The sequence below is a fragment of the Hipposideros armiger genome, unplaced genomic scaffold (assembly GCF_001890085.2).
Source record: "Hipposideros armiger isolate ML-2016 unplaced genomic scaffold, ASM189008v1 scaffold_94, whole genome shotgun sequence".
NCBI lineage: Eukaryota > Metazoa > Chordata > Mammalia > Chiroptera > Hipposideridae > Hipposideros > Hipposideros armiger.
This window is the reverse complement of record NW_017731444.1, coordinates 2,390,696-2,410,946: the sequence shown is the minus strand read 5'-3', so window position 1 is coordinate 2,410,946 and position 20,251 is coordinate 2,390,696. Positions and strand designations below refer to the sequence as shown.

Below are 20,251 nucleotides of genomic sequence, written 5' to 3'. Positions count from 1 at the left end.
GACAGTCCCCAGGCCCTCTCAGTCCTTTGTGCCCATGCTGTTCCTCTGCCATTCCTTTCCTGTATGGCTTAGCTGCTTGGGGAAGCCCTCAGTAGACCCCAGTCTGACTTGGCTCCCCGCCTTCCATGGTCCTTCTGCGCTTTGCCTTCCCCTCTTCCTCATCTGGCCAGACCGCCATGTTTACTGGTGCTCACTGTGAGCTGGATGGACCCCAGGTCCCCGGAGATGGGTGGGAGCCATCCATAAGGATGAACCTACTTATATTTCTGTTCCTTGCTCTGTTCTCTTAGAACATACAGCAAAAACACACTGCTGTGGGGTTGTGTGATATGTTCAAGTCCCAACCCCTGGTACCTGTGAATGCGACCTGCTTTGGAAATAGGTCTTTGCAGATGTAATCAAGTATGAGGTCATACTGGATTAGGGAGGGCCCTAATCTAATGACTGATGCCCTTAAAAGAAGATGGAAATTTGGACACAATCACCAACACAAGAAGCGAGAATGCCATGTGACAACAAAGCTGAGATGGAGTGACACATCTACAAGCCAAGGAGTACCAAAGATTGTGGGCAACCCCCAAAAGCTAGGAAGAAGCAAGGAAACATCCTTCCCAAAAGCCTTTAGAGAGAGCATGGCTTTGCTGATACCTTGATATCAGACTTCTAGCTTCCGGAACTGTGAGACAATAAATTTCTGTTGCCTTAAAACACCGAACTTGTAGTAATATGTTACTTTAGCCCTAGGAAACTAATACGCACACTAAACCAGTCAATACCTAAGCCAATTCTAGGTAGTGACAAATGCTTTGGAAACACAATACAAAGCATGAAAACAGGGTATGTGATGGAGAGTTGCTGGGAACAGCGTCACATTAACCAGGATGATCAGGGAAGGCCTCTTGGAGGAGGTGATGTTTCTGTGGAGACCTGCAGAATGAAGAGCCCACCACATGAGGCTCAGGCAGAGGTTCTGGGGGCAGGGGTACAAGCTTGTCAGGTTTGAAAGCTACTTGATGCAGCTCTGACAATGGATGACACCTTGCTGGGGTCTTTGGGGGCAGTCCCCAGGAGTGAGCCAGGAAGGAACTGTCCTCTCTTTGCCTCTGTAAGGTCTCAGAACCTGCTGCGTGGCTGATGCTGGTCGGCCCTCAGCCTGGGCCGGCTGGCAGCCGATGGTGGAGGCCAGCTTCACAGCTGACACTCGGAGCTGTAATTGTGATTAACTACTGGGTCCCCTTGCCTGCTCAGGCCTGAGGCCACGAGTGTGACAGCTGCAGAGTGAAGCAATGAGGCCAGGAAGGGGTTAATGGGCTGCCCCTCCATCTGAGCCCTTCAGACAATGAGAGGAGGTGGGGAGGCCTCTGGTGGGGGTGTGTGGCATCAGCTGGGGTGAGTGAATGGAGGGGACAGAGGCCTGCACCCCAGGGACAGGGTGTGAGTGCTCTACTGGAAGAGGGGTCAGAACCCTCCCCGCTGCTATTATGTTCATCCATCCCCATCATCCCCTCGCCTCCCCCCGCCCAGCCAGAGCATCCCAGACAACTGCCCTCTTGGCTCTGAAGTGGGCAGCCTCTTCAGCCTCATGGAATTCTGAAGCAGGGTCTGAACACCAAGGAACGACGGGATCGTGAAATGTCACTGCTGTGAGCTCATCTATTCCTGTCATTTTCAAACGTTTTCACTTAATTATTAGCAGAGGAACCCAGAACCCCATCCCCATCTCATTTTCTCCCCCAATAATAAATAGCATGTTGATTACACTGAGCCTGGGTTGCCAGGCTGCCTCATTCACCCCCAGTTCCGCCCCTTAAAACTGGGGCACCTGGGGGAGTCATGACAAATGTATAAGTTATGTAACCACCACCACAAATGATATATAGAACATTTCCATCACCCGAAAAAGTTCCCCCATGCCCCTGTGTAGTCAATCCCCTTCCCCTCATCTCTGTTGTAGTAGGTTGAGTAATGGCTTCCCAAAGATACCTAGAACTAATCCCTGAATTTTGTAAATGTTACCTTATTTGGAAAAAGGATCTTTGCTGATGTGATTAAATTAAGGATCTTGAGATGAAGATTACCCTGGATTACCCAGGTGGACCCTACATGCCATCACAAGTCCTTATGAGAGAGGTAAATTACGCAGGGAAGGAGGTGATGTGACCATGGAGGCAGAGATTGGGGTGATGTGGTCACAGGCCACAAATGCCCCAAACCACCAGAAGCTGGTGCGGTGAGCAACAGCTCCTCCCCTGGGGTCTTGGAGGGAGTGTAGCCCTGCTGATGCCTTCATTTCAGACTTCTGGCCTTGGAACCTGAAGAGAATACATTTCTGTTGTTTTAAGCCGCCCAGTTTGTGGTGCTTTCTTACAGTAGCTCTAGGAAATGGATACACCTGACAACCATGACCTATTGTCTGTCTGCACAGTTTTGCCTTTGCCAGAATGTTCAATAAATGGAATCCTACAGTATGTGGCCTTTTGAGTTTGGCTTCTTTCACTAAGTGTAACACAATTGAGATTCAGCCATGTTGTTCTGTTTATCAGAAGTCCGTTACTTTTTATTGCTCAGTAGTATTCCAAAGTATGGATACACCATGCTTATTTATCCATTCACCAGTCCAAAGGCACTTGGGTCATTTCCAGTTTGGGGTGATTATAAATAATGCTGCTATAAACGTGTGCATCCAGGGCTTTGTATGGAAAGAAGTTGTCATTTCTTCAGGGTACATACCCAAGAGTGCAATTACTGGGTCACACTGTAAGTGTATTTATAATTCTGTAAGAAACCGACAAACTTTTTCCCAACATGACTGTACCATTTTGCGTTCCCACCAGCACTGAATATTGTCAGGTTGTCGTTTTAAAATTTAGCCTTTTTAATAAGTATGTAGTGATTATAGGCTCATGGGGTTATTGTGAGGATTAAATGAATATATTGCTGAGAGTAACACCTAGCACATTAGCATGTTGTCCCTGCCTTGAAAGCATCAGCTCACCCTTTTGTTATCACTATGGGGAGGCCAGGACATAGCCAGCAGTTAACAACTGAAAAGCTAGGATGGCCAGGTGGACTAGGCAAGGCCCTTGGGGAGCTGCAAGCACAAGGGCTTCTTGAAGGTCACGGTCCCTGGGAACTAGACTATGAGATGGAGATTTGGGTGCAGGAGGTTTTCCAGGAAGTGCTCTTGAGATCTGGGGGGAGTGAGGAAAGCAGGGTCAGACAATTGCAACAGAGGCCCCAGAAAGTCCCATCAGGAGCTCTGGAGCTGGGACAGCCCTTCAGAGATGTCACAATCTGACACAGGCAGGCCAGGTCTCTGTATATATTTTGCCCTGGCAGAGATGTAACCTTGGGTAAAACAGCCCCCTTCACTTGAGCCATCAGCAGCCAACACTGTAGGCATGTGAAGGCTTGTGCATCACACCAGGTGATGTCAGCCAGGTAGGAATGCAGGCCCAAGTGGTCAGACCTTTTAATTTTTCAAGAGTAGCTGTAAATCTACATTATGATGTTATATTCCATTTAAAAAAAATTGTTGGACACTCTTTTAGACTTTTAGGACATGTTGTGAGGAGCTGATATGCCAGGCCCAAGGGCTGGATGGGGCCTGGGGCTGCCTGCTGTCCCTGATCTAAAAGCTGCTCTGTAGCTAGCCGACATCGTGTTAGTGTCTGCTTCCCTATGGAGTGAGCTCGGTGGGGCAGGGACCTTGGGGTTTTGCCCAAGGCATCCCCAGAATATAGGACACTCATGAAAAAGGACTTCCAGAATTGCTTCAGAAGTGGCAAGAATGATGGGATAAGTATGTTTGAAGCGAAGAGGAGCATTTTGAGGGGGATTAATGAAAATGTGTCTTTTACTGTAATAATAATAATAAAAAAATTTAAACATTCACTGTATTTTTTGATCACACCTCATCGTATATTTTACCACCATTAAAAAATAAGACAGTGGGTGACCAGTTAGCTCAGTTGGTTAGACTGTGGTGCTGACACTAGGGTTGCCGGTTCAATCCCTACCTGGGCCACTGAGAGCTGCGCCCTCCCTGAAAGAGTCAACTGTGCCATTGTAGCATGAAAGCAATGTGTAACCAATGACCATGGCTGTTCCTCAATAAGATTTAAAAAAAGAAAAATAATAAGGCAGAGAAAAAAAGAAAGGAGAAAAATGTTCTCTATGTGGTCGAGCTCCAAGATAGCCCCAGTGATCCGTGCCTCCTGCCATCTGTGCCCTGAATAATTCCTCTATCACTGAAGAGAGCTGCCTTGAGGAACCAACAAGATAGTATAGAAATCAGACAATGTAACTTCTGGGGCTGGGTCATAAAAGGCACTGCACCTTCCATCTTGTCCGCTTTCTTGGTTACTGGCTCAGGAGACAGGCAGCCACCAGGTCCTGTGGACGCTCAAGCAGTCCACGGAGAGGAACCAAGGCTCTTTAATGACCAGCAGCATAGAAATGAGCCCCTGGAAGTGAGGCCTCCAGCTCCCTCAAGGCTGGGCCTCACAAAAAACATCCAAGCCAGAGCCACCCACCGAAGCCACTCCTGAATTTCTGACCCACGGAAATTGTTTGAGCTATAAATGCTTATTGTCCTTGTAAGCCACTGTTTTGAGTTAATTGGTTACGCAGCACTTAATAACTAATACCTTATTACAGAATTTTGTAACACAGTCATCCCTGTAGGGAATTGGTTCCAACACACCCCGCAGATACCAAAATCCATGGATACTCAAATCCCTTACATAAAATGGCACACAGTCGGTCGGTCCTCTGCATCTGTGGATTCCCAGCCACAGATGGAAAATACTGTTTTCCATCCGCGGTTGGTTGAATCCGCAGATGTGAAACCCACGGATAAGGAGGGCCAGCTGTGTTTCTTGAAAAAAATCTGTGTGCAACTTGTGCAGTTCAAACCCATGATGTTCAAGGGTCAAGGGTATATTTTATTACATATAAGAACAATTTATCTCACACCCACACATCAAATACTGTTAGCTTATCAACCTTCGAAACATATCCAGAATCCAAATACTCGCTCTCATCTCCAAAGCCACCACCTGGGTCCACAGGCACCACTGTCTTTGCTCACCTGAGTCGTTGCCACAGCCTCCTCGTTGGTCTCCCTGCTTCACTCCTGTCCTTCCCTAACCAGTCTCGGTTCTGCCCCAGCAGCCAGGGAGATCCTGCCCTCAACTGCAAAGGTGCAGCTGTGATGGGAGAGGTGACGCCGTGACCTCTGGGGATGCCGCAAAAGGCTTCAGGAGGAGGCTCCCTTGGGGAAAAGTGAGTGTTTAGCAGGGTCCTTTGCTCCCTGCCCCTCCCCCCCACCACCACCTCAGGAGTAGTGCTCCTGAGGTGGCCAGACAAGGAAGATGGTGTCAGGGCCATGTGAGGTGTGTGCTTGTGGCTTTGTTCACGTCATAGCACCCAGGGGACCTCACACTCTGTACAGCTTGGAGCTGCTCTGGCTAAGCGTGTGAATATGAGAGTGGGGTGTGCCCGTGCATATGTGTGTGCCCATTCCCAGCAGGCCCCCAGCAGGTCACAGAGTGCAGTGGCTTAGAACAAAGACTTGAGTTAAAACCCCAGCTCTTGCACTCGGGCTGTGTAGCCTTGGGCAAGTTGCCTAACCTCTCAGTGCCTCCATTTCCTCCTCTGTAACATGAGGCTAAAAAAATACTATTATAATACCTACCTCATAGAGCTGTTATGAGGATTTAATTAATGAGTTAATCTGTGCAGAAGGCCTTGGGACAGTATTGGCGCATGCAGGAATTACATAAATACTGGCTGTTAATATTGTTAGGGGCATAGACCAAATCCCAGCTCTGCCATGGACTTGCTGTGTGACCTAGTGCAGGTCACTTTGCCTCTCTGGGCTCAGTTTCCTCCCCTGTAAATTGGCACTGTCCACAGGGCAGTATGAGGATCCAAGGAGGTCGCGTAAGGGAAGGCCTTGTTCTGGTTAACGCTGGTCCTTGGTTATGCATGTATTCGAGCCTCTGGGTGTGTCTGTATATGTGGCATGGGAGGCACTCTTGTGGCCTGGATTCCCACCTTCCCTCTGAATGCTGCCTCTCCTCGCCTGTAGGCCTTCAGCTGATCAACCCTCCAGACCCCCTTTTCCTGCTTCTTGGGCTGAAGCGCCACCTGCTGGTAAAAAGCTGCAAGACAACCAGAGACCACTGCCTGTGTAAGGCCAGAGGGAAGGGACTATGCATTTGAGCACCTACTGTGTGCAGAAAACTTGTACTATATGGTATATATAGGCCAAGGCAGGTGTCAACCTCTATTTTATAGAGGCTGAGCCTCAGGGAGGTCACACAGAGCCAGCTGAGAGGAGGGGCTCGAATCTACATTCCTCTTCCCCTCACTTGAAACATAGTTTTGAGGTGAACCTGCCCTCCCCTCTACTCAGAGAGGAGCCAGGAGTTGAGGTCAGGGGTCCTTGGGAGGACGTTAGGGTTGTCTGCCAGGGCCCAGACTGCAGAGGGAAGAGCACTGGACTGGGAGCCCCCAGGCCGAGGTCTCCCTCTGGCTTCCGCAACCACCAGCTGAACAACATTTTGAAAATCTTCATCCATTTATTCGAGCAATTATAATTTTGAAATATTGTAACTGTAACTGGGAGAGCATTTAATGTGGGTGTTGGGTTCCAATGTGAGGAGAAAATTATAAAAATAAACACATTTTTAAAAACTCCCCCAAATCCTTTCAATTACCCATAAAGTACAGTACGGGCATGTTCCTAAACATTGTCCTTCACAGTAACAAATACGCTTCACATAAAGAGGGGCAGCACGTGGTAGTGACTGCATAGATTTGCAAATTATAATTTTAGATTCAGCTCTCACTCAGATGTGTGGGATTGTGAACAGCAGGTCCATACCCCCTCACCCCCCCCACACACATCTTGCTTACAGCTGGGCTCATGTCCAGGCAGAATCACCCATACTGTGTATATCTTTATCCCTTCTCTCTCTCGTTCTGAGAGCACGCGGTCGCATGTCCGACATTAAATAATAAAAAAACAGCTAAAACTTCTTGAGCATTTATAATGCACCTGGCACTGTTCTGAGCCCTTTACCTGCACTAATTTACGGTATAACATCCTCTTAACAATGCTATGAGGCAGGCAATATTACAATAGATGAGAAAATTGAGGCATTGAGAGGTTAAGTAACTAGCTCAAGGTCACACAGCCAGTGAATGGTAGAGGCTGGATTTGAAACCGGAGAATCTGGGGCCAGAATCCATACTCTTAACCATCATGCTAACCACTTGAATGGAGGCCCCATGGGAGCCATGGATACATGTGTGTGTGTATCCGTTGTGGGCCCACAAGCTCTGTTAGGCAGGCCGGAACCCAGTCTGGGTCATCTTTCCATCCCAAGCACTAGGCCTTTCCATCCAGGGCCCACTCTGATTGTGTGCTCAGTAACTGTGTATTGAAACAATTCATAAGGCTCTCTGAGCCCCAGCTCCTTCACCTGAAAGACAGGAATAATAGTCACCACTTCAGATTGCCCCAGCGAGCTCATTGGTGGGAAAATTCACGTTAAAGGCCCCCGTTCTCCCTTGCTTACCTCCTGTTCACCCTTCCTTGGGCTTCTAGCCTGCCCAATTTAGTGGCCTGCAGTAGCTCATGAGAGCTGATCATGCTTATCTTTCCCCAGCTTTTCATTCAGTACCATCATGTTTGTAGCTTGAAGTCAGCAACAGTGAGAGTATTTACACCACAGAAATTGGCAATAGAAACAGGAGTTTTTTTCCCTTTAGAGATGTTAAACATATACCACTGTCAGGAGGAAATGGATTCTCTAACAATCACCTGCAGGCAGTAGCACAGTGGAGTGACCATGCCTATTGGCTTTGCAGCCAGACTTCCTGGGTTTAAGCGCCAGCTCTAACACTTATCAGCTGTGTGACCTGGTTCAGTTACTTAACCTCTCTGAGCCTCCTTAGTCTCATCCATAAAATGATTGCCTATTTCATTAGGAATGCAATGCTTTCTCAGTAAATGTTACTTATTCATGTTATATATTAGGCTAGGATGTGGGGGGACTTCCTTGTTTCCCTATCTTAGGAAAGGGGGTGGTGGTAGGAATAGGACTTGCAGTGTCAAAGAGGAACCTCGACAAGGGCAATGTGTAACCCCAGGTCAAGGCCCTGAATGGACAGTGTCTTGAGCACTGGCAGGCCAGGTCTTTATGAGCCAGCATGGGCTGTATGCGTGGAGGTTGGGGGATTAGGGACCTCTCATAGTTCCTTGGAGGGAAGGCTGCTGTTTGATTTGGAGCCTGGAATAGATTTGGGGAGAAGCAGGTGATCTAACCAATGATTTCCACTGCTCTCTCCTCACCTCCTTTCTGCTAGTGAGCACTCCTAGAGGCGTGTTATGGGGTTTGTAACATATAAGGTATAATATATACATAACAAGAATATACAAATAGGGAGAAGAAGGAATATTGCTATGTAGAAGTGACATTTCTATATCTCATTGTAATTAAGTTAGTATAAATCTGAAGTAGATTCTGATAAGTGGAGATGTATACAGTAAGCCTAGAGCAGCAATTTTTTTTAAAAAAAGTAAAACAATTTTTAAAGAAATTAAAATGTGACACTAGAAAATATTCATTTAATATAAAAGAAAGCTGTAAAGGAAGAATAGAGGACTAAAAAAGACATGAAATATATAGATAACATAAAGTAAAATGGCAGACATAAATCCAATTCTATTAATTAATAATAGCATTAAATGTAAATGGATCCAATCAAAAGGCAGAGATTTTCTGACTGGATAAAAAAACCATGCTCCAACTATATACTGTCCACAGGAGACACGCTCTAGAGTCAAAGATACAAATACTCTGAGAGTTAAAGGATGGGAAAGAAATGTTATGTGAACAGCAATCATAAGAAAGCTGGATTGGTCTTATTAATATCAGAAAAAAAATAAGCTTTAAAACAAAGTATGTAACAAGAGATAAAGAAGGATATTTTATTGGGTTGTTAGAAAAGTCATGACGTATGTTTGCGATAGATGGCACTAATTCATTTTTGGAAGTACTAGATCATTCGCATCTATGTTATTACTAGGTCATTTGACAGTTGACAGTTCTAGCGTCATTCTGAAAAAAAATTGAGCGATTTGGTTGAGTTTTGGAGATTTTACAAGTTGAAGATGGAATACCAAACTGTGCATTTTTGCCATATTTTACCATTTTACTTCCTTAAGGGAAGAATGTGCGTCAAGCTTGTGAAAAGTTGCATAAAGTTTATGGTGACAATGCTCTACAAGAATGTCAGTGCCAACGATGATTCATGAAATTCTGTGCCGGTGATTTTGATCTCAACGACATTCCTCGGTCAGGGAGGCCCACCGAGGTTGATGACGACAAAATAAAGGCATTGATTGAGTCAAACCCACGTTACACAACACGAGAGATTGCAGGAACATTGAACATCCATCATTCAAGCGTTCGTGACCACCTGAAGAAGCTGGGATACGTAAGCAAGCTCGATATTTGGGTTCCACATGAACTCAAAGAAGTTCATTTGATGGCGCATATAAATATCTGCAATATGCTCATTAAACGTGAGGAAAACAATCCTTTTTTGAAGCGACTGATAACTGGCAATGAGAAGTGGATTGTTTACAACAATGTGGTGCACAAACGGTCTTGGTCCTGATGTGATGACTCACCTCAAATGACATGGAAAGCAGGCATTCATCAGAGGAAGGTTATGCTCTCAGTGTGGTGGGATTTTAAAGGTGTCGTGTTTTTCGAGCTCCTACCAAGGAACCAAACAATCAATTCGAATGTGTACTGTCGGTAATTGGACAGTTTGAACAAATCCATCATCCAGAAATGTCCAGAGCTTGTTAATTGTAAAGGACTTGTGTTCCATCGCGACAACGCGAGACCATACACAAGTTTGATTAGCCATAAAAAATTACTGGAGCTTGTATGGGATGTGTTGCCACATCCACCATACTCGCATGACCTTGCGTCGTCAGACTTCTACTTGTTTCGCTCTCTTCAAAACTCCTTGCGTGGTGTAATGTTCAATTCAGATGAGGCTGTAAATCAGCACCTTGTTCAGCTTTTCGCAAATAAAGACAGGTCCTTCTATGAACGAGGAATTATGAAGCTCACTGAAAGATGGCAAAAGGTTATTGAACAAAATGGGCAACATACCATTGATTGATCTTTGTTCTTTATATAAATAAATGACTTTTGAAAAACATAGACAAAATATACGTCATGACTTTTCCGACAACCTTCTAATGTTAGAAGGGTCAGTCTATCAGGATGATATAAAAATTATAAACATCTCTGCACCTAACAACAGAGCCTCAAAATATATGAAGCAAAAATGGACAGAATTGGAAGGAGAAACAGACAATTCAATAATAATAGTTGAACACTTTAATACTCCACTTTCAATAATGGATAGGCAGAAGATCAACAAGGAAATGAAGGACTTGAACAACTCTATAAACAATTTGACCTAAAAGACATCTATAGAACACTCTACCACCAACAGCAGAATGCACATTCTTCTCAAATGCACATGGAACATACTCTAGGATAGACCATACATTAGGCCACAAAATGAATCTCAATAAATTTTAAAAGATTGAAATCATACAAGCATCTCCTCTGACCACCACCTCTAAGAAGTCTGTGGAAGAGTTCCATGTGAAGATTTAGCCAGAGTATTTCATGCTGGTTGTCTGAAAGCTGGAACCTTCTAGAAAACTTTCAGGGCATCTGTCTAAGCACTACCTCATGTCACCCTGTTGTGAGCATTAACTTAGTTAACTCATGGGAAGCACTTAGAAAAGTGCCTGGCATGCAGTAAGCATGTGATACATTTTATTCATTATTATCCTCACAATAATTTCATGGGGCCGTCTTCATTATCTTCCCTATTTTACAGGTGAGGAGACAGACACTCAGAAATGCACAGTAGGGCTGGCCGAGTGGCGCAATGGTTAAGAACTCGCTTGGGATGTCAGAGGGCCCCGGTTCGGATCCCACATATGAGGGCCAGTGACGCTGCCCTCTACAGCTAAGATGCTGAACAACAGCTCAACCTGGAGCTGGNGCCGGGTACCTGTGGAGTGTCAGTCCTCCTGGTGGTATTAGGGCTTGGGGTGGTGTAAGATGCCTCAGTGACATTGACACAGGTGGTGAGCCCTGAGCCCTGGGCAAGAGCCACCAAGGCAGGCAGGAGGCCGCTGAGTCCTTCGCCCACAAAGAAGGTGGTGAGGTAGTGGGTAGGCAGCTGGCTCATGAAGGGCAGGAAGGTAACGGAGGAGGTGCAGTCCACCAGGGCCAGGAAGAAGGTGAGGACCATGAAGGTGACGCTGTGCTGGCCACTCAGCACCCAAGAGGTGACATTCCAGAGGAAGGCCAAGAGGATGCAGGCGACGGTGCCCACGCCCAGCACGGCAAAGATGACGGGCACCTCAGAAAGGCAGCCGGGCCGGAAGTGATGGAGCAGGGTGACGAGGAGGGGGCCGACATTGGCCAGCTGGATGATCACTGTGAGGTAGGAGGGCAGGTACCAGCCCTCGGGCAGCTCTGCCACCAATAGGGGCAGCTCGACCCAGAGTCCGTTGATGGCTACCCAGGAGCCCATCCCGAAGGAGCAGACCAACAGGTGTGTCAGGAGGGTCATGGTGATGCTTGCCTTGGGCAAGAGGCTGCCACCTCCCCAGGTGAGCCTGCAGCAGGGCCTACAGAGAAAAATACCAGGTGAGCAATGTCAGGTTCACAGTCTAGCAAAAGGCTGGGTTTTGGGGGCCCAGGGATTTCTCTTCTCATTCCCCTCTTCATGAACAAGTGGGCTTGTTATTAGCAGAAAACACGAACAAATTCCTTTATAACTAACCTTCTGGTAGGAAAGGCTTTTTAACCATGACTTGTAAATCCCGAGACCACCAAAGAAAAGTTTGATACATTCAACTGCATAAATAGGAAAACACACAAAAGCAAACAAATACACCAACAAAACACCCTTTGCAAACAAGGCAAAACATACCAACAGCAAGATCAAAAGATAGATGACAACGTGGGGGAAATACATTTGCAATGTAAATCACAGACCAAGGGTGCATCTTCCTAATACATGAAGAATTTTTAGAAATTAAGAACAGAAAGACCCAATAGAGAAGTGGGCAAAGGGTACGAACAGTTCAGAGAAAAAGTACAAATAAGCCTTAAACATATGAAAAGATTATCACCTTCATTTATTGTGGGAGATGTCAATGAACAATGACTCAAGGTGCCATTTCTCACCATGAGATTGTTCCAAAGGTTACCTGTGCTAGACAAAATGATGCATGTATGAGCTTATTTTTCCTTGTGGCCTTGTTGGTAATAGCAAAATACATGAAATGACCCAAGTAACTGTCAAGAGAGGAGGGGCCAATAAAAAGAATGCCTACAGAGTTGGAATGCTGTGCACCTATCAAAAAGAGTGAGGACTGTGGGAGCGGTCCAGCGCTGATAGAGACAGGTCTTGAGGCTATGTTGACAAGTGAACACAATCAAGGTAGGCAGACAGTGTGCTGCCTTTTGGACACAGGGGATGAGGAGGGAGAATGTGTTCTCCTTGCTTGTATTCACACAAAGCAGCCTTTTAAGGATACTCAGGAACTGCTGGGATGTTTATGGCACCTCTACAAAAAGATTTGTAGATCTTTTTATAGAGTTTTGACTTGTGAACCATAAACATACTACCGATGACAAAAATATGGTTATCTGATATAAAATTCCAATCTGGCATTTTTCTTCTGAAATTATAGAACTCCCTAGCTGGACAGGTCCTCGGAGACTGCCTAACTGTAGCCCTCTGGAGTCATTTTCTGCCATCTGTTTACCGCCTTCACAATGACCTGTGTCATACTACATGTGTTGTCACTCTTCCATCTACCCTCAGTGAAAGGAAAAATACTGGAGAGGCCAGAGTGAAACTTTGGAGCCAGCTGCCTGGGCTTGAACCCAGCTAGGCCACTTAACTAGCAGCGTGACCACGGGCAAGTAAGTGACTTTGCCTCTCTGTCCCTCATTTTCTTCACCTGTCAATAGAGGACAATGACAGTATCAATGAGATGCAAATATGCTAAGGAGTTTCTGTTGTGTCTCAAATTGCACCTGACACACAGTAGGCACTCACTAAGGGTTATCTATTTTCATTATGGTGAAATGCCTAGTTATTTCTTCTCATTCACATGAAAATGAACACATGACTATTCAAAATTAGAAAGGGGAAAAAAAATCCCTCTGAGGTACCACCTGAAATCACTGGTGGTTCAAGCACCGTTTTGGAGGGAAATGTCGATTGGGCCAATCGCTCACTTCTTTTCACAGGTGGGGAACAGGGTGGGGTCCACAGGGGTGGAGGAGCTCTCCTAAGACTGGGAGCTGGGATTTGGGGTGGGTCCCCTGCAGCACTTGGCTCTCCCCCACGGCGACCCCGTGGTGACCCCTGCTCTTTTGGTTTTGCTCAGCTCACACGGTCAGTCTTTAATTCCTTGTCTCCGTTCTTCTGGAACATTGTGGCTATGCCTCACCCGGGAAAGTCTTGACACCACAGCAGGGTTCCCACACCTAGAACTGACTCTCAAGTCCTGGCTGCCTTCCTCCTTCCTCCACGGAGGACACCCAATCCTCCCTTTCTCAAAGCCGCCTCTCTTCCCCTCTGGGAAGTGTTGGAGCAGAATGCTGTTGGACTTGCTTTCAGTCTTGCTCCACCACCTTAGCTAAGTCACTTAAGCTCTGTTCTCCCTCCTGTGAAGCCAGCCTGACTAATAGCCCAGAACAGCCTGGCTCTGGGTACACTGGAGAGGAGCACCTCTGGGCAGCTGCCACCTGCCTGGCTGCTCCCTCCTTTGCCTGTGCTATGCTCATAGCCTGGAACACCACCCCCACTTCCTCCTCTGCAGCCCAGCTTTCCATAGGACCTTGTCCCCAGGCAAGCTTCTCTGGCTGCCCGGCGCTGGGCCCCAGGCTCCCTTCACATGAGGTTTTCTGGTGTGGACGTATGCAGGAACATTTCTGGGGAGACTGAAGCTCTTAGAAGGTAGAAGCCTGCTTTGGAATCTGGCATTTTGAAGGCAGAAGAGCTTTTCAGATGATCTAGCTAGCTCAGGATTTGTAAATTGGTAACTCCTTGGCCTTGGCTAGGCAGCAGATGTGTTATTTTGATTTGCTGTGTGTTATAAGCAATTGGTTACCGAAATCTGCAAGTCAGGAGGTGGCATACTAAGCTCAAGATTTCTGGGTTCTTGGGAATATTCTGGAAGACCACACCATACATGCCCATATGACAACAATCACTCTTGACCCTCTTTACCTTAGGGTACCTGCCTGGGCCCTGCCTGGCCTCATAGGCACTGCAATCCCTTATGTTTGAGAGGGAGGTGTGGCTTGCCCAGGATCCCTTACAAGCTGGGGCAAAGGCGGGGCCGGAATCCAGTTTTGGGCCTCTCTCTCAGTCTCGGACTTCAGGCACTGCCTCCAGCCACCTTACTGTTCTCTCCTGCAGTAAAATCTGGAGCCAGATGCCTGGGTTCAAATCCCAGCTTCAGCCCTGCCAAGCTAAGCCAATGACTTAACCTCCTGTGCCTGATTCCTCTTCTGCAAAATGGGGAGGCTCCCGGGACCAGCACCAGGATTGCAACGACCGTGAACCTGCAGCATGCTAGACTGATGCCTGACAGAGTAAGTGCTCAATAGATGCCAACTGTTCTGATGACTATTTCAGCAAAGATTTCAACTGCATTTGAAAACACTTGAACACACTTCTGGATACCACAACACAAGTAATTCCAGAAGGCAAAATTTTATTATAACTTCCTCCTACTCGATCAACAAGGGGTTATTAAGCATCTACTTTGTGTCCAGAGCTCTGAAGGATACAAGCAGAAAAGCCATGGGGTGTCCCCAGAGAAAAGTATGAGGAAGAGGTATGTGAGCTGCAGACTTCAAGTGCAACCACAGACCTCAAGTGCAAGGTAGAGGTGAGTTGGGGGTAGAGAGGAGGGGTTGCTGAGACTAGATCAGAGGGCGGAGTTTCCCGCCCTACTTTGGCCAAGGCAGGTAACTCAATGGCTGCAAAACACAGGCAGATCCTCCTGGAGGATCAGTGGCGTGGAGGAGGGAGAGGACCTCTTTCAAAGACCAGGAGCTTTGCTGCCGCTTCTCAGCTTCCCACTGTACTCTCCGAGAAGACCCAGAAACAGGCGATGGTGGCCCACCTCACCTGAGACCAGAATCTGCTGTAAAGCAGGCAGAATCCCAGTGAAAAAAAGCTGCCCTGGGCCAACTCAGGCAGAGCTCTGACTATGATTGGTGAAACAATATGGAAGGAAAAAATAGATGGAGGGTTGTATGGTATTCCAAGGTCGAGGCTGCTAGATGCTTCCCATTAGCCACTCTTTCCTTCTTCCTTAGTTGTTACAGAGACCAGATTTTTGGTTGGGTAAATGGTCACCAAGTCAAAGGGACCACATTTCCCAGCCTCTCTTGTAGCTAGGCATGGCCATCTGATCAAGCCCAGAACAATGAAGTTGTCAGGGACTTGAGAAATCTCCTTCAAGATAAGGGAGTGTGCCATTCTGCTCTTCCTCCATCCTGCTATCTGGAATTCAGATGTGATGGCCAGAACTCCAGCAGCCATTTTGCACTATGGGAGGTAGTGTGGGTGCCAGATGGAAACTAGACCTCTTCAGGACTTTGGGGCACAGAGCTGCCATACCAGCCCTGTTCTGCCTACCGCTGAAGCTATTCTGTTTATTTAACATTGTTTAAGTTGTAAATAAGCTTCTGTCTTGTTTAAGCCTCTCTTGTTTTATATACAGCAAAACCCCAGCTAAATGTACAGAGATGTCTGTTCAAGGATGTACGTTGACCAATTATAGCAACCAAAAACTAGTGAGTGTATTTATCTCCTTTACTATTAAGGCCCCGACTCAGAAACTCAGGTCCTACCCCAACAAGGATTTGATCAAAAACCAAAATCCAAAAAAATTAGTTGTCGAGAGACAGCAAAAGGTTAGTAGTAAACTTGGGGCAAAGGTCTGTTCCAGGCCTTGACAGCAGAAGGTAGTGGATAAATGATATGCCTAATAAAGAGGAAGAAGTAAATAAAGAGAGGGGGTGAATTTGCCTTTATCATCTGAAGAGCTATTAAGCTAATGAGAGAGTTCAGCAAGGAGGCCAGTTACACATTGACAAATATTTTCCTGCATAGGACCAGTTAGAAAGCAAGACTTGCTATTGAGTATTGAGTAGTCATTTGGGAAAAACAAAGCTGGGTCTCTTTCTTACTTCTCACCCCTTTCCCCCTAATCAATTCCAGCTGGATCAAAGGTTTAAATTATTTTTTAAATTGAAAAAAAAACCACAATAGTCACACATGGCATACTGACATTTCAGTCAATGACGGACCGCATTTAGGACCGTGGTCCCATAAGATTATAATGGACCTGAAAAATTCCTATCGCCTGGTGACATCATAGTGCAGCACATTCCTCACGTGTTAGTGGTGATGCTGGTGTGAACAAACCTACTGTGCCGCCAGTCGTATAAAAGTATAGCACACACAAGTATGCACAGTACATAATACCAGATCATGATAATAAATGGCTATGTTACTGGTTTATGTATTTGCTATACTGTACTTTTTATTGTTATTTTAGAATGTATTCTTTCTACTTATTAAAAAAAATGTTTGCTGTAGAACGATGCCGTGTTACGTTGGCAGCAGTCTTATACATCCCATGTTTACTGCGTCTCCTGATTGCATCCTGTTCTCTTTTGTGTGACTTAATCTTGTGTTGTTTTGTACAGTAACATGCTGTAGAGGCCGGTAGCCTAGGAGCAATAGGCTATACTGTTTAGCCTAGGTGTGTAGTAGGCTCTACCATCTAGGTTGGGGTAAGTGCACTCTACGATGTTTGTACAATGACGAAATCACCTAAGGACACATTTCTCAGAATACATTGCCATCATTAAGTGGCTCATGATGGTAATAAAAATACCCATACAGGACCAGCTCTTGTAAAAAACTTGGGGCGGGAATGATTCTAGGCCAGTAAGGCTGGAGCAGTGGGCCTGATGGGAAGGTAAGGGCAGACAGTGCAGGTAAGGAGCCTTAATTCCATTTCTGTACAATGGGTCCCATGCACGGAAAGCCTAAACCCCACGCCCACAGAGCTGAGTTCTCTGGGTTATGATCTAGGTCCCAGCATAGCTGTGTAATTGGAGGGACGTGATTGGGCAATTTTTGTCTGTTTCCTTATCTGGAGAACAGCGATGTTGGTGGGATGGCCCGGAAAGACCCATCTCCTCCATGACTCCCCTGCCCTGGCCCACTCCCGGCCTGCCACACCAAGTGCCACGTGCTCCTGGACCTGGGGGACAAAGCCATCAATGACAAAGAGTGGGGGGATATCCCGGGCAGAGGGAACTTAGTGTGCAGAGGCCTGGTGATTTTCAGAGAACTAAAGAGTGGCTCAGAATGACTAACACTTAGAGTGGGCTGGGATGTGTTTTTTAAAAAAAATGCATCTGTTTTCTTTTTTTTTTTTTTTCCTACAGTGACCTAACAGTTCTTGTTCATTCATTTAACCAATATTTGTCAGGCATTTGCTGTGTGCTTGNATTCCACTGGTGGCCTCCCAGGTAGACTCAGGTCTGACAATTGAGGACACTGTCCTTCATTCGAAGTCTTTGCCCCCGGGGTCTTCCTGTCCATACTCTTCAGAACATCAAGGCTGGCTTGTGTCCTGGGTGAGAGTGGAGGGTCTGCCCCTGCCTCTCAGCTTTTCTTGCTCCAAGGTTTTCAGATCCCCTGACTCTCAGATTCTGTATTTCTAACATTCTGGGCATCTCAGATTTCACAGGCCTGTGGTCTCTGGTCCTGCTTCCTCAGAGCCTCCAGCCTCCCTCCACAGTTTTTAAGCCCCAAGGGAGAAAATTCAGCTTTCTGGCAAACTGACATTTTCTGTCTAACTCTCCTATGCTCATTCTCCCTCCTCCCAGGGCTTGGGGAGGTAGGTGTGGCAGATCAGGGTGGGCAGGGCTGAGGGACGTGGGTATACTCAGGTCTGTGAGGCCAGTGAGGTCATGCAGGCAGAGGGGTAGATGGGCGGCTGTGGGACCTAAAGTTTCATGACCCCCAAGGTGGGCCTTTCTCCTACGGGGGTCTGAAGTCCTTCTGTCAGAACCACTTAGGTTGCTTATTAAAATTTGAAATCCCAGGTCCCAGCCTAGGCTGGCTCAATCTGCATTTTATCAATTTGCCAAGCGCCATTCCTCTAGAACTGCAGCTGTAAGGGAGCCAGTGTGTCCTACAGGCAGGAGGGCAGGGCTGAAGTCCTGGGAATTAGACCAGGGCCAGCCCTTTCTCTAAGCCTCAGGGTTTCCATTTGTAAATGGGAACCTCAGTTCCTGCCTGGTTGTTGCTTTTCATGGGCCAATGGCAGTGACGGTAGACGCACTAGATCTGCTGTGCACCAGGCACCACTCTGAAAACTTTACAAAATTAGCTCATCTCATACTCCCAGCAACCCGAGGTGGTAGAACTATGATTTTCCCCATTTTCCAGGTAACAATCCCTGAGGCAAAGAGAAGTAAAATGACTTGTCCAATATCACACAGCTAGTAAGTAGCAGAGCCAGGATTTGAACCCAGGCAGCTAAGCCTCAGGAACCATATTCTTAACTGCTACACATATAGCCTGATGGTGGTGGGGTTTGGAAGTCTGGCTTCTGGAATGAAGTACACCCCCACCCAGAGCTTCCCAGGGCCAGTTTGGGGGTAGACCTGTTAGGCAGGAACATGGAGAAGAAGCAGGCTAGCGGGTTGGCCATGGAGCTGAGGGTGGCGGCCAGGTGGTAGGCGACAGGCCCGTAGGACAGGCAGGAGTAGGTCTGCACAGAGGGCAGCACGCCGTTGGTGAGAGCATTCACGAAGGCCACCAGGACATAGATGAAGATCAGGTGGGCCGGGCGGTGGGGGCCCGCTTTCTTCTCCAGATGCCCCTGGCCCTTACTGCTGTCCACTGGGCCGGGGAGGCCCAGGTCCTCTTTCAGTGGCCGGATGGAGTAGAGGGTGACCTGGGAGGTGAGGAGGTCTTCTGTGGAGGTTTTCCAGTGCCTGGGGTAACGATGGAGGAGAAAGAAGGCGACGAGGCAGCCAGCCATCATGAAGGCAAGCAGCAGGAAGAAAACCCAGGGCGGGAAGTTGGCTGGGAGGTAGCGGCTTTCCAGATGGCCTGTGGTGAGGGCTGTCCCGATGAGTCCAGACACAGGAGTGCTGTTATCTCCCTGGGGAAAGACAAGACGAGGGTCATCGGATCCCTAGGTGATGCTCGGACACAGTTAACGACAACATTAACAACGATAATATACAATACATGTGATGCATTATTATTAATAAGTGTGTATGAATAATATACACATCACTACTAAGGTAATGATAATAAATGCTCACATTGACTACCTGGGAGGCACCAGCACTTTGCATGCCTCAGCTCACATGCTCCTGTTCAGCGGGGACCATAATCCCCGGGTTGAGAGGGAACGGACGCATCAGAACAGTTCCTCTTACCTGAGGGTCATGAGGAGCATGCGGCAAACCCAGTCCACCAGGTTCTTTCTGACTCAGAAGCTATACCCCTTCCCACTGTACTGTTCTCCAGGGCTGACAACCACAAACATGTTCAGAGAAGGCTCCGGCTGGGGACCAGCCAGCAGGAGAGCAGCCCCATCCCAAGTCACCCTGTGGCGTGTCACACCAAGTCACAGTGTGGCCAGATCTCTTCAAGAGATACCATACATTTAGATTTATATATGTGAAATTTCAAAAAATGTAAATGTCACCAACTATTGCAAACACTTAAAAAAGAAATGCTTGCAGGTTATGGTGGCCCGAGCCACTGGTTTGCAACCGCAGCTATACTGCTGTGGTTTGGATAATACTGGACATATGTACGTTGTCTGGCATCCAGTGGAAAAAAGTTTGACCTGTGGATGGAAAAAGGGGTTCTAGGGAAAGTCACCTCACAGGGTGACCTGATCATACAGTCCTAATTGGGCAGGTCATGGTGGGTAGTCACATCCCAGGCATATAACTTCCTTTTTTTTTTTTTTTTCAAGGAGGGCGCAGCTCACAGTGGTCTATGTGGTAATGGAACCGGCAACCTTGGTGTTATTAGAACCACGCTC

The 20,251-nt window shown here is 47.0% G+C and overlaps 2 protein-coding genes across 2 annotated transcripts in view; both read right to left on the bottom strand.

Annotated features, from left to right (window-relative positions):
* Window positions 1-7,804: 7,804 nt before the first annotated feature.
* The window catches only part of LOC109384374 (solute carrier family 52, riboflavin transporter, member 3-like), a 23,003-nt gene continuing 10,556 nt past the window's right edge, over window positions 7,805-20,251 (bottom strand). The window contains exons 2-3 of the mRNA XM_019645684.1: window positions 11,128-11,752; window positions 7,805-7,834 (exon numbers count right to left, since the gene is read on the bottom strand). Of these exons, the coding sequence (XP_019501229.1) occupies window positions 7,805-7,834; window positions 11,128-11,694 (597 nt within the window). The 5' untranslated portion in view covers window positions 11,695-11,752. The remainder of the gene's footprint in view (window positions 7,835-11,127; window positions 11,753-20,251) is intronic.
* Window positions 17,701-20,251, bottom strand: part of LOC109384434 (solute carrier family 52, riboflavin transporter, member 3-like) — a 22,248-nt gene continuing 19,697 nt past the window's right edge. The window contains exon 2 of the mRNA XM_019645781.1: window positions 17,701-19,351. Within this exon, the coding sequence (XP_019501326.1) occupies window positions 18,743-19,231 (489 nt within the window). The 5' untranslated portion in view covers window positions 19,232-19,351 and the 3' untranslated portion in view covers window positions 17,701-18,742. The remainder of the gene's footprint in view (window positions 19,352-20,251) is intronic.